Raw genomic sequence first — 12,040 nt, 5'->3', positions numbered from 1 at the left:
CTGCTCCCTGCTCCCTGCGCACCGTCCCCCCCCCACACACAGAGCCACGTGCAACGAGGTGATGCGCGTTCTGCGCAGCAACAAGGACAGCGTGATGGCGATGCTGGAGGCCTTTGTGCACGACCCGCTCATCAACTGGAGGCTTCTCAACACGGGGGACAACCTGCCAGACGCGGGTGCCACCGCCACCACGCCGCCGCCCCTCCCGCCCCCTCCCGACGTGCCCAGCAGCACAGCCTCAGCCGCCTCTGTGGCCGCCACCATCAGCAGCGGCGCCGGCGAGGCGGAGGAGGCGGGACCGGCGGCGACGTCCGTCGCACCGCTCCCCCCGCCGCCCGGCGGCGTGCCTGCAGACCTGCGCACCGGGCCGCCCTCGCCGCCGCGCCGCGACTTGACCCGCGAGCAGGTGCTGGCCGCGTATGGCGGCATTGGCGATGCCACTGAGGTGCTGAATGAGCGGGCGGTGGCGGTGATGAAGCGCATGTCTGACAAGCTGACGGGGCGGGATGCGGTGGCGGAGGGCATGGCGGCGCCCGTGGACCCCGACAGCGTGGCGCAGCAGGTGCAGCGCCTCATCGCGCTTGCCACCTCCAATGAGGCCCTCTGCCAGTCATACATCGGTGCGTGAGGCTGGGCGGTGCTGGGTGCTGGGCTGCATGGTGTGTTGGGCGGCTTGCTGGCAGGGTGCGGCTGCCCTGCTGCACCACGTTCACGCTTTACTGACACACTGCTCTGTTGCTTCGTTTGGGTGTTTGTGATGCAGGCTGGTGCCCCTTCTGGGTCAGTGAGCTGCCTGTGGTACTGTATTGCCCGTTGTGTAATGCAATGTCCCTCTCACACTCGCCGGGTTTGCTCTCATCTCTGTTCTGTGATGTAGTCACTGAGATCTTCACTTGCTCCCCCCTTCCCGCCCTGCAGTGATCCATCCATCCGACAGCACCGTGCGAGCCAGTTGTTCCATACCCCGCCGCCGCTGCCGTCGTGCCGCCGCCTCCTTTCTCCGCCGTTGCTGACCTGTTGTTGCTCTTGGGAGCGTGGCAGAATGCATGCCTCCCCATTTTTCGTGCTCCCTCCTTGCATGCCTTGCTGTTCCCCTCATCCGTCCACTCTTGTTGCTTCTCTGCCATGCACCTGACTGATTTACTGTTCCATTGTTGCTCTGTAACAGTACCGTTGTTCGACAATAGCTAGTCGTGCTGCACCTCCAACTTAGTAGCACCCAGCGCATGGCACAGCAATGCATAATCAAATTCACTACGCAATCTGGCTCTCGCTGGATTCAAATCATCACACACACACGATCACATCATCATCCTCAGCTACTTGGCCCAGCTCTCTTCAGGGGACGTAGTGTACGGGCAGCTGTACAGGGATCTCAGCAGCGGTACAAGTCCACCATGTCCGCCGGCGGGCGCTTCAGGAAGGAGGAGCGCGTGCTCAGCCTGCTGTGCTGGGATGCACGCAGCGGCGAGGCGCGCTTGGGCTGCGGCTGCGGGTGCGAGGCACGCAGCGGGTGGGCCGAGGTGGTGGGGTGCAGGGTGGATGGCGTGGCAATGAACTGCGCCATGCCGTCGGCCTGACGCGGGCTGCCCTCCGCCAGCTGCGACACTGCCAGTGAAAGCGAGGCCAGCAGTGGGTTGCGCCGGCCCTTGCGCACGGTGGGCGGCGCAGAGCCGCCCTTGGCGTCGCTGCTCACGCTGCTGCCGTCGTCCACGCTGTCGTTGCCGGCCAGCGCCAGCGCTTGCAGCACCCGCCGAGACGGCGACTCTGGCGACACTGACGACACCGGCGCCTCCAGCACACGCTCCAGCGGGTCGGCCTGCTCTGGGCGCACACCCAGGAAGTCGCGCAGCCTGGGCAGGGCGGTGGGGGAGCAGAGGCGCGGATGCTGTCTGCTGCCTGGTGCAGCAAAGGAAAAGTGCTGATGAGGCTGCCAGGTTCCAGGTTGGGAGCCCACATGCAACACACAACACTGAACAAGCCACGGCTGCTCCTCTGGCTTGCCTGCTCTCCCCCTCTGTGGCATCCGCGTATTGCACGGGGGAGGGCGCCTTTGAGCTTTCTGGGCTGCAGCTCTGGCCGCCCTCAGCCAAGTCCGTTGCGGGCTCGGGGCTGGGACAGCCCTTGCTGCTGGGCGTGGCGCTGCCGCTTTGCCGCACGAGGTCAGTGATCTCCTGCAGCAGCGGCACACAGATGGGGGGTGGGGTCTTCCAGCACAGGACCTCTCTCTGGCTGCGTGCCTATGACCATTGAGGCAAGCCCCCCAGGCTGCGACCCCAACTGCCGCGACCTTGATGGTGCGCAGGCAGATGCTCATGCGTGCCCGCTCCTGCTGCAGCTGCGCCGAGTTGCCATCCGCCGCCAGGCTCTCCAGCTGCTGCTGCAGTGCCGACAGCTGGACAGTGACGTCAGCCTGCCCAGCTGACGTCAGCTCCGGGGCCTTGGCTGCCTGGGGCTCCTGTCGCTGCTCCTCCAGCTGCTCTTGCGCCAGCTCAAGCGCATGCCTCAGTTGGAAAGCCTCCGCAACCGCTACATCCCGCTGCTCCTCCAGGCCCCGAGCACGCTTCTCTGCCATTGCTTTCTGCAGGGATCAGGGAGGTGGTGCACATCAGCCAGGAGCACTGAGCACGTGCAAGCGACACTGTGAAACTCAATCACATCGGCGTAGCATGGCACACCTCGGCATGAACCTCATGCATCAGGCCACCAAAAAACTGCAGGCAGGGAGAAGGATGCCAGCAGTCAGAGCAGGCACCCATGCATGCAGGCCTGCCAGCCAGGCAATCATGAGTCTACGCCAGTGGGCGCCCAACCGCAGCACAGCACTGTGCCCCTTACCTCCTCCACACGCTGCATCTGGGTGGTGGGCAGGCAGGTGATGTGCAGCAGGCGCACAGCCAGCACCTGCAGCAGCAGAGGACAGCGATGTCTGCTGGCAATGGAAGGAAGTAAGCGAGGCACCCCAGCTAAGCAGCTGGTAGCCGGCTGGATAAAGCTCCTACTGGCGGCGGCATTCCAATTTTGTCAGCACCCCTATGCTTGCCTTGTCAGGCCACCGGCTGTTGCAAATGGCACCATCCCGCTGCTCCCACGATGCCCCCACAGCAGCCCAGCCCCCGCTGCCATAGGCCGTCAAGCCCAGCTGGTCGCCGGTGCTGCTGGCGCACAGCAGATGGCCATCAGCCGCCACGCTGGCCAGTGCGATGCGGGGCCCATCACGCAGCACGCGAAAGAGCGAGTCAGGCTCCAGCGACTCCACTGCATAGTCACCCGCATGGGTGTGCCAGCCCGATGCGCCTGCAGGCGGGGGAAGTGTGCCAGGCAGCTTCTTGGATGAGTCCTGGGTCGGCCCAACCCTGGCTGCCCCCGGCCGTGTGCGGCCCAACCTGGCTGCCCTGTGCTGTGCGCTTGCCTCTGGAGCTCCAGTCCGTGGCGGCGGTGGCCAGGGCCCACTGGCCTCCGCCTTCGCTGCTGCGCCGTGCCGTCAGCAGCTCATCACAGTCAAAGGCCAGCGCCACCACGGCACCGGGACGCAGCGCCTCGGCGCCGGCGTCCACCTCCGCAAAGCGGCGGCGCGGCGCCTCCAGCCGCTCCGCACCCTCCAGCCGGTCATAGATCCGCGCCTGCAGGTTGTGAAAGATGTGTAACTGCTTGTACTGGACCCCAATTTGCACATCAGTTGCCAACCACGTGGTGGAATGCACATCAGCAGACACCAGCAGGCACAAACCTTGCGAGGCGCAGAATTGTACATGGCCTTCGATTGCTGTTGGGGGGTCTGCCACGGAGGAGCCTCCACCTGTGAGTAGGCTCACCGGCGTTCTGCGCATGCAAGCGGTGGTGCAGAGAATCAACAGGTGTGGGGCCAGGCGTGCACAGGCAGCGACAGGCAGCGGCGGAGATGGCGAATGCCGCAGGCTGCTGCACGAACCTCGCTGCTCACGCTTTTCCTGGCGGTGGGATGCACAGGTTGTCTTCTGCAAAGGTATTTGATTAGCCTGGGCCTGTGCTCGGCCCTCACGGGCACACCATCCCGCCTGTGAGAGGGTGTGGGAGAGGCAGGGGGGCGGCTGGACGGACTGGGCGGCGATGAGTGACGTTAGATTGCATTGGAGGTCATCAAAAGACAGTAACAACGAAGAATGCTGCGGCTGCTGCGTGTCGTTCAACTGGTGCTCGAGCCCGCAGCAGCTCCTGCCAGCCTCCGCTTGATTGCAATCTACACCCCTCGCTGCACTGCTTGCACACAGCAGTGCTGCCTAGCGCCCTGGGGAGGCGGTGGCGGAATTGAAGATGTCGGCCAGGCGTGCTTCGGTCACCTCCAGGCGCCGTTCCAGCGGCTCTTCCACGCGGCTGCTAGGCGCGGTGAAGCTCCAGAGCCCGCTGAGCGCCGCCGCCGGGGATGCAGGTGCGGCGTCGGGTGGGGGGCGGTTGCGGGCCGCGCTGCCGCCCATCTTCCCTGGCAAAGCTCTAAATCAATCGCCGCCTTCCTGAGTCTGCCTTTCAGGCTCTCCCATGAGCAGCAGCTCCGAGCCGACATCAGCCCAGGCAACCCCGCAGAACCAGTCGCCGCTCGTGGACGCTTCTGTTCAGGCCGCCGCACGTGGCCCGTCCGCAGCCGTCGCAGCAGCTGATGGGCTGGCAGAGTTCAGCTGGCAGCTGACCACCAGCCGCAGCGCCGATAGGTGGCTAGAGGAGCGACTCACAGCCGGCGCTAGCAGTCAAGGTTTGCTCGCTACGGCTGGTAGCACAGGGGTGCCCGTGTTTTACATGTCCCCCGTGTCGCCTGCCCTTTGCTGTTGCAAGTCCACCACATCCAGGCTGCACCTCATTGGTAGAAGCGTGCCGCAGCTCTCAGGCCAAGGCTTGACCACATGCCTCCTCCCGTCCTCTGCGTTCTTGCAGGCGCACGCCACCAGGGCACCAGCCCCTCGCCACTGGGCCAACAGCCGGTGGAATCAGCTGCGACCCAGATTGTGCACAAGGCCCTGCGCTTCATCACCGACCAGGCGCCCTCACCGCCGCCTCCAGGAGCAGCTGATCCTGCGGCGAACATGAAGCCCAGCTTTGACTCGCACACATTCCTGGATAAGGTGAGTGACGGGGCAGGTGGTACGGTCAGCATGCACACCACGTGCATGTGGGCTGTGTGGCGGCTTTGGCTGCCAAAAGTGTGACCGTCCGTCCTGCGCCATGTGTTTTCGTGCAGGGCATGGACGCCATCAGCGGCGTGGGCAAGCTGATGGAGGGGTTTGCCATCACGCTGGACACCGTCATTGGTCAGGCATTTGAGGACTGGGGCACCACCTTGCAGCCCAGCAGGCCCGGCAAGCCAGCACGGCGACTTCCCGGTGCACCGAGCTCCAGCGGCGCTGCTGCTGCTGGCCAGCGTGCGGTGGTTGCCGATACGTCGGCCTCTGGCGCTGGCACGCTCCGTGCTGAGCAGGGTGCCCGGCGGGGCCTTGACGCTGCTGGCGACAAAGAGAATGCTGCAGGGGTGGCCAGGGTGGCCGGCAAGCAGCAAGCTCCCAGGGCGGCAGGCAGGCATGCTGCGGTTGGCCAGGGTGGTGTTCCCTCTAGCCGCCAGCCCCACATCACCTCCTTCATGTCCAAGCTGGATGCGGCATCGGAGGAGGAGGTGGCGGAGTGGCGGCGGCGCGCGCAGCAGCTGGCTAGTGAGCTGCAGCGTGTGCGGGCGCAGCAGGAGGAGTACCAGCGCCTGAGGTGGGGTGGCAGCCTGAGGCTGCGCGGGATGTCGACTTGGCAGTGATTTGAGGGCTGAATGGATCGCTGTTGGAATATCTTGCTGTGCGGAGTTTCCACAAGAGTCACCCTACTGTCTGGCTGCTGTGCTTACTAACTGCAGGCTGCAGTACGACAAGCTGGAGGCGGACCTGCAGCAGGCCAGCACTGCGGCCAGCCGGCTGGCACAGGAGAACTGCGAGCTGAAGTCGCTGGGCGGGGCGCCGGTGGACTCGGCGCTGGGCGGGGCCGACCCGCTGGCGGCGCAGCAGGTGGCCAAGCAGATGGAGGCGCTGCTGCAGGAGAAGTCCAAACTGGCGCAGGAGAATGACAGGCTGCTCCGTGAAAACTCGGGGCTGCAGGTGGGTGGATGGCAGGGGATAGGTGTTGGAGAGCAGGAAGGGGGCATAACCAGTGCAAGGCAATCCTCATCAAGTGCTGATGTGTGGGCTGTCTTGTCTGCCTGCAGGAACTGCTGGAGTTCACCCTGCAGCACCATGCACAGCTGGCTGGGGACAACGAGCTCTTTGGTTATGACGAAGGGGAGGAGGCGGGCGAGGTGGTGCTGCCATCACCGATGGACCAGTCGCCGCCGGCCAGCGAGGCAGGAGCGGACGAAGGTACCGGGGTTTCGACAGGGGCTGCCACGCTCGCCGCGGTGCCGGCCAGCGCCTGATTGTTTGTTGCCTCTTCCCTTGATGTTGAGAGTTTGGCCCTATCAGCCATGGCCCCATCCGCTATCCCATGGGCATGCCGTCGCGCTGTGCTGGGCCCGCCGGGCAGCATGCCGCATGCCGCCGGGCACATAGCATGCGTTGGTCGTCCCTCGTTTGTAATCGCGGTCCTATCACCAGCACAGGGTGTGAAACAGCAGAAGAGCTCAAACTCCAGTTGCCTTTCATGTCTGCTGTTGCCTCCTCCAGTGGCAGGCTGGTCGGTTGCGAGCTGAGCGCAACACTGTGCGGCACACGCCTGCGTAGCGGCAAACGGCTAGCTCCCCGGCAGCCAGCGCCACGGCATCACCGAATGCGAACGGTCTCGCCCTTGGCAGCTATTGGCGGCAGCAAAAACTACAACAAGTACAAGTGAGCTACCATTCCGGGACACCTGAAGCAGTGCCGCCGTTGGTCGCCGGCGGGTGCCGCCGGTCGTGGCCACGCTGCCGCTACGCTCTGCTCAGCTTGGTTCTGCAACTGGTGCGGCGCCATGTTGCAGGAGCCGCCAGGAACTGGAGCAGGACTATTACAAGGAATGGGCGGAGACGACCAAGATGACGGAAGAGGAGAAGCAGCGGCCCATGACGGCGCTGACGCTGCTGACGTTCCTGCCAACCTGGTTTAAGTTCTACGTGGTGAGTGTGAGGCAGCTCTTGGCTTGTCATGCTGCAACCACGACACGATCAGGGATGCACATCAGTCAGGGGAGGTGGAAAGACCGCTCACACTTTTGTTGCTGTGTAGATCCCTGGGCCCATCCGGTTCGTGTGGTACTTTATCTGGACCGCTTGGAAGCAGGGCGGCTACCAGCTGCGCAAGAAGGTCGTGATCGCAGGTGATGATTGGCAGGCTTGGAGAGGACCCACCACATGCTGTGTAGTGTCTGTTTCCCTCGCCTTTCTTTCCCAACTTTTTGCTTTGTGCCTACGTGGTCCCCACAGGTGCCAAGCTGGATGTTGCTACCATGCAGCGGCGAGGCAGTGCAGCGGGCTACCGCCTGCGGGAGACTGCTCTGCGGCGGCTGCATGGCAAGGAGAGCATACTAGCACCGCTGTGGCTGATGGTAACGGGGTAGATGGTTCACAAAAACAATTAACATACAGCAAGCAGACAATGGCAGCAGGCGGACAGGCAGCAATGTGCTTTGAAAAAGAAATGGAGCAGGTGGGCATGTAGTGCAAACCAAACAGAATTTGATACAGGACAAGCAAAGAAGAAGTGTTGTGGCCGACTGGGCGTCATGCCGCGCTGCTGTGCCTGCTAATGGGCTGTGGCATCTCCATCTTTGGCTTGAGCACCTCAAGCAGGCGTGGCAGCGTCTGCAGGAGGAAAAATGGGGCGGGGCTGAGCTGGTTGGTAGGCAGTGCAAGCTTGCAGCAAGGCGTGCCTCCACCGACGTGAAATAGCTAGCATGCATTATCGGGCCCCGTCACCAGCCAATCCCTACTCGCCTGTGGGATGCCCCCAAAGATCTCAAAGTCCAGCAGCTTGCCGCGCTCCGCATAGAAGCGCTCCACTGGCTGCGCCTCGCGCGCATACACCTCCAGCCGCCGCCGAATCACGGGCTCAGTATCATCCGAGCGCTGCTCCATGTGCTCCACGCACTCGGCCGGCGGGCTCAGTGGCGGCATCACGATTTCGGGGCGCCCGTTGCTGGCTGGCAGGTAGATGTTGGCGATGTTGTAGTTCTTGCCGCACTTTTTGCACAGCCGCCGCCCCAGGCACTTCTCCACCAGCACCTGCGGCCAGGGAGGTGGCAAGTGCAGCAGCGGGCATGGCAGTGGGCGCAATGGGCACTGGCACTGAGAACCTGCCTGCATAGCCAGCGTTTGCACACCTCCCCCTCCCCTCTCATCCCCCATCCCACCTCCTCACGCAGGGCCAGGTTGACAGCCAGCTGCACGTCGGCAATCTGCTCCAGCGCCTCTGCCTGCTCCACTGTGCGCGGGAAACCGTCCAGCAGGAAGCGGTCTGTGCCCTCGCTGTGCGCCGTCATAAAGTGCTCGCGGATGACGCGCAGGATGAGCGCATCTGGCAGCAGGTCGCCCCGCTTCACGCACTCCTCCATCTGCGCAGGGTGCAGTGGGAGCGGGGTAGGCAAGTCAGCAGCCATGTCCAGAGAATGATGTCTGCCAGGTTGCCGGCTGGGACGGCATGCCGTTGGCAGTGGTGACAGGCTGTCATCAGCTGCGTGACGCCAGTGCAGTAATGCGCTGCCAGCCCCGCCTGCTGCCGTGGCGCACCTCCTTGCCAATCTCCGTGCCCTTGCGCATTTCATCACGCACCTGCAGAAAGCAGAGAGGGGTCGGCTATAGCTCAGGTCCACAAACACAAGCGTCAACCATGCAGCTTAGTTTTTGGTGGAGCCACGGTTGCTGTGTCTGCATCTCCAACCGGGCGCATTGCGGGCAAGGAATGAAGCCTTCCCCCTCGCACCAGATCGCCGGATGCAATGTGGGCCAGACCAAAGTAGTCAGACACGCGACCACTGTAGGTGCCCTTGCCCACGCCTGCAGCAACAACAACGGCGGCGGCGGCGGCAGGCGCACGGCAGGGATGGCGGCACTCATGTCAATTGCGATGCCTGTGGGCTTGCAATTGTTTCGACAAGTGCCAGGAGGCGTCCAAAGGAGCCGGGAAAGAGATGGCGAGGGTCAACAATTGGCTGATGATGCCGCCCGCGCACCTGGCGGTCCTAAAAAGACGAATGTTGCCGGGCGAGCATCAGAAAAGGCTAGGCTGGACAGGTCCACACGCTGCTCCCACTGCCAGCAGGCCCTGCGAACTGCAGAGCAGGCCCTGAATAGCTGGCTGCGCGCCATGCTAGTGCCTGTTCGCAGCCCAGCGACGCAGGGAGAACAGGACGCCTTTGGGTTTACACGTCTGGACAAAAGGCAGCGCCACGTCGCGCGGCGACGACGTCATGCAATCAGGGCATGCAGAGCAGGCGCAAATGAAAGGCAGCAGGTAGCAAAACAATGCCTGGCGAATGTATGCATACGTGGTTGTACAAAGGGGAATGGCCCCTCAACATGCAGGCAGTAAATGCGACTGCTCTTGGGATGCGGTTGGCGGGCCCGGGGATCACTGGCCCTCCAGTGCCTCCTTCTTTCCGGCCTCCGGCTTGGTGGTATCCGCCTGCTGAATCAGCTGGAGCACGGTGGCAGGGGCCTCCTGGTCGGTGGCCACCACCACGCGTGAGGTGCCCTCCAGGTAGGGCTGCATGGCGACGCCCAGGCTCTTGGCTAGCATGCCGCTGCTCGGCAGCGGCGTGCGGCCCTCCTCGGCAGCAGGCGTCACAAGGCACACCTGTAGCAGAAAACACAGCAGCGGCGGCAATCGAGGCGCTGCACCCACGACATGCAAAACACGCACAACACTCCCTGCGGTGTGTGCCTGCAGCCCGCTCACCCCATCCGCCCCATACCTGCTGCATCCCGCCAATCAGGTCCTGCGTGTCACTGCAGTAGCAGCCCGCCACCAGGTCGCTGCCCTCTGCCGACCCCGCCGTCTCGGCCGCCAGCGCCAGCACCACCACCTTGTCCAGCGGCAGGCCCAGCTTGTGCGCCATGTAGCGCATGGCCAGCGGGCGGCTGGCACGCAGAGGGGTGATGTGCAGCACAGACAGGTAGTCCTCGTCACGCGGCACCTGAGCCAACAGGGTGGGGCAGGGCGGGGGCCAGCAGAGGTGGCTTTGGTGAGGTAGGGCGTTAGCGGGAGTGGAAAGGAATGTGGCTCGTTAGGCGCTTCCCAACAGCCAGCCTTCTTGCCAACCCATATTTGCTTTATGTGATTGACCTTGACCTGGCCTGCCCACCCTGTCCTGTCCTGCCTTCTCTCCCTGAAACCCATCCCACCCACCATCTGCAGGTTGTAGGAGGCACGCATGCCCTTGGAGCGCAGCCGCTTCTTCAGGCGCTCCACCACCGCCAGTGTGCGGGTGGCGGATGGCGTGGTGCGGCTGCGCGGCCCCATGCCCGCAGACAGGATGGCCTGGCTCTCAGGGTCCAGCTCCAGGCAGATATGGCGTGGGTGCACACCACCTGCAGGCTGCTCCTGCACGTTGTACAGCAGTTCCTGCGCGCAGTACAGGCAAAGGGGCAGCGACAAGGGCACGAAGCGGCACGGCATAGGTGAGGAGGGCAGGGCAGGCAGCAGACGACGAAGGCTGGCTGCAGAGACGCAGGGGGCACTTTGCTCGGGACGTGACTGGGCAATGCTCAATGCACAGCGCTCGATGCCCAGGCTGCCTGCCCACCTTGAGGCGTGGCAGGCGGCGGTTGTCCTCCTGGGGCTGGCTGATGATCTTGGTGAGCATGCGGTGCAGCAGGATGCGGTCCCACTCAAACCCAATCTGTCCCTCGTATGCCTCGTCCGCCTCCCAGCGGCCCCCGCTCTGCCCCTGGTGCCAGGCATCAGCGCCGCTGCAGGCGGCGAAGGCGAAGGCCAGAAGGTAAGTTGCCAAATGCAGGCTGCTAGTCTGTGCTGCCTCTACCTCTCCTCTCTGAAAAAGGCAAGCACATGTGCATGCCATGCCCACCTGTTGCAGACCATGAGGTCAAACTCATCACGATAAATGCCAGCCGCCTGCGCCATGGGTCAGTGTCGTGGCGTCACATCGGGAGGAGGGTTGTTGCAGGCCCACAAACCCAAGCACAGGCCAGCACCCCAGCGTCAGTCCAGCACCCAGCCTGCACGCACCTTCAGGTGGTCGGACGTGCTGTCAAAGCCCAGCATGCTGAGCAGGCCCACGCCCACATCCTCGCGCAGCCCCGCGGCGCGCAGCCCCTCCAGCAGCCCCTTGATGGCGGCGGTGGCCTCAGGCAGCGCATAGTCGGAGTCGAGCGGCACCATGACCAGCGCACGGCGCCGCTGGCCCATGGGCACCTCGCCTGCAGGGAGGAGGCAGCAGGCCCAGCCAGGCTGCCTTGGCCACCTGCATGTCTGTGTGCCCGTGCCTGCCGCAGCCGTCCGCGCCGCGTTCAGCAGCTGAGCCTCAGCACAGCGGCGGCGAACTCACCTCCCCTCAGCAGGCCCTCTGAGTCGATGCTCTGCAGGATGGCCAGGTCGTCGTTGCTCATGCCACTCATCGTCTTGCGCACGCCGCCGCCCAGGGGCCCCGCAGACAGCTCCGGCTGCGGGCGAGCAGCAGGAGGGGTGCCGCAAGGATGAGGAGGTGGAAGCAAGTGGCTGCGGGTAAGGCGATGCAGGCTTTGTGGGGGGGTGCAGCGAGCAGCGTAACAAGCTCGGCAGCCGCCTCTCAAGACTGTTTGCCTCCCCCATGCGTTCCCACACCTGCTGGGAGGGGTGTGGCGAGGAAAAGTAACGGGTGAGCGTGTCGGGACTGTGCACCACCCCGGTGCCCAGCCCCAGCGCGTCGTGCTGCTCCTTGGCCGACTCGGTCAGGCCGCCCACGCACGGGCGCTTGCCCAGCAGCCCCGACAGCGTGCGGTCGTGCCTCTGTGGGATGGGCAGAGGGGAGAGCAGGGGCGGGCTGGTTTGGTGTTGCTGTGCCAGGCACGGCATCAGAATCACACGACGGCGCCAGCTTACCGCAGCAGGACCCCCCCACACACATACAC

At 64.2% G+C, this 12,040-nt stretch overlaps 3 protein-coding genes across 3 annotated transcripts in view; 2 read left to right on the top strand and 1 right to left on the bottom strand.

Moving 5' to 3' along the window:
- CHLNCDRAFT_58332 (hypothetical protein) overlaps positions 1–1,580 on the top strand; it is a gene marked incomplete at both ends in the record, with an annotated part of 9,681 nt that extends 8,101 nt beyond the window's left edge. The window contains 2 exons of the mRNA XM_005846487.1: positions 43–620; positions 1,333–1,580. Of these exons, the coding sequence (XP_005846549.1) occupies positions 43–620; positions 1,333–1,580 (826 nt within the window). The remainder of the gene's footprint in view (positions 1–42; positions 621–1,332) is intronic.
- Positions 1,581–5,605: 4,025 nt separating this feature from the next.
- On the top strand, positions 5,606–6,418 carry CHLNCDRAFT_135865 (hypothetical protein; the record flags this gene model as incomplete). Its single annotated transcript, XM_005846486.1, has 3 exons — positions 5,606–5,724; positions 5,867–6,104; positions 6,212–6,418. The coding sequence occupies 3 exons, from the start codon at positions 5,606–5,608 to the stop codon at positions 6,416–6,418; spliced, it is 564 nt and encodes a 187-aa protein (XP_005846548.1).
- Positions 6,419–7,523: 1,105 nt separating this feature from the next.
- On the bottom strand, positions 7,524–9,305 carry CHLNCDRAFT_36183 (hypothetical protein). The gene is made up of 6 exons (XM_005846326.1): positions 9,145–9,305; positions 8,895–8,968; positions 8,702–8,743; positions 8,326–8,526; positions 7,910–8,197; positions 7,524–7,777 (listed from the first exon to the last, which is right to left on the bottom strand). Exons 1-6 carry the CDS (start codon positions 9,278–9,280, stop codon positions 7,697–7,699), a joined length of 822 nt encoding a protein of 273 aa, XP_005846388.1. The 5' UTR covers positions 9,281–9,305; the 3' UTR covers positions 7,524–7,696.
- Between the last annotated feature and the right edge of the window lie 2,735 nt (positions 9,306–12,040).

The sequence above is a fragment of the Chlorella variabilis genome (genome assembly GCF_000147415.1).
Source record: "Chlorella variabilis unplaced genomic scaffold CHLNCscaffold_14, whole genome shotgun sequence".
Classification (NCBI taxonomy): domain Eukaryota; kingdom Viridiplantae; phylum Chlorophyta; class Trebouxiophyceae; order Chlorellales; family Chlorellaceae; genus Chlorella; species Chlorella variabilis.
Note: the sequence above shows the minus strand (reverse complement) of the source record. Positions and strands in the feature narration are given on the sequence as shown.

What these genes read in the sequence shown, in the direction of transcription:
- CHLNCDRAFT_36183 (XM_005846326.1), bottom strand. Translation starts at nt 9,280, where the DNA reads ATGGCGCGCAGCCAGCTATTCAGGGCCTGCTCTGCAGTTCGCAGGGCC. An exon ending in GCACGGAGATTGGCAAGGAG is followed by an intron (nt 8,527 to 8,701) that starts GTGCGCCACGGC and finishes CACCCTGCGCAG; the next exon opens with ATGGAGGAGTGCGTGAAGCG. An exon ending in ACCTGGCCCTGCGTGAGGAG is followed by an intron (nt 8,198 to 8,325) that starts GTGGGATGGGGG and finishes CCCTGGCCGCAG; the next exon opens with GTGCTGGTGGAGAAGTGCCT.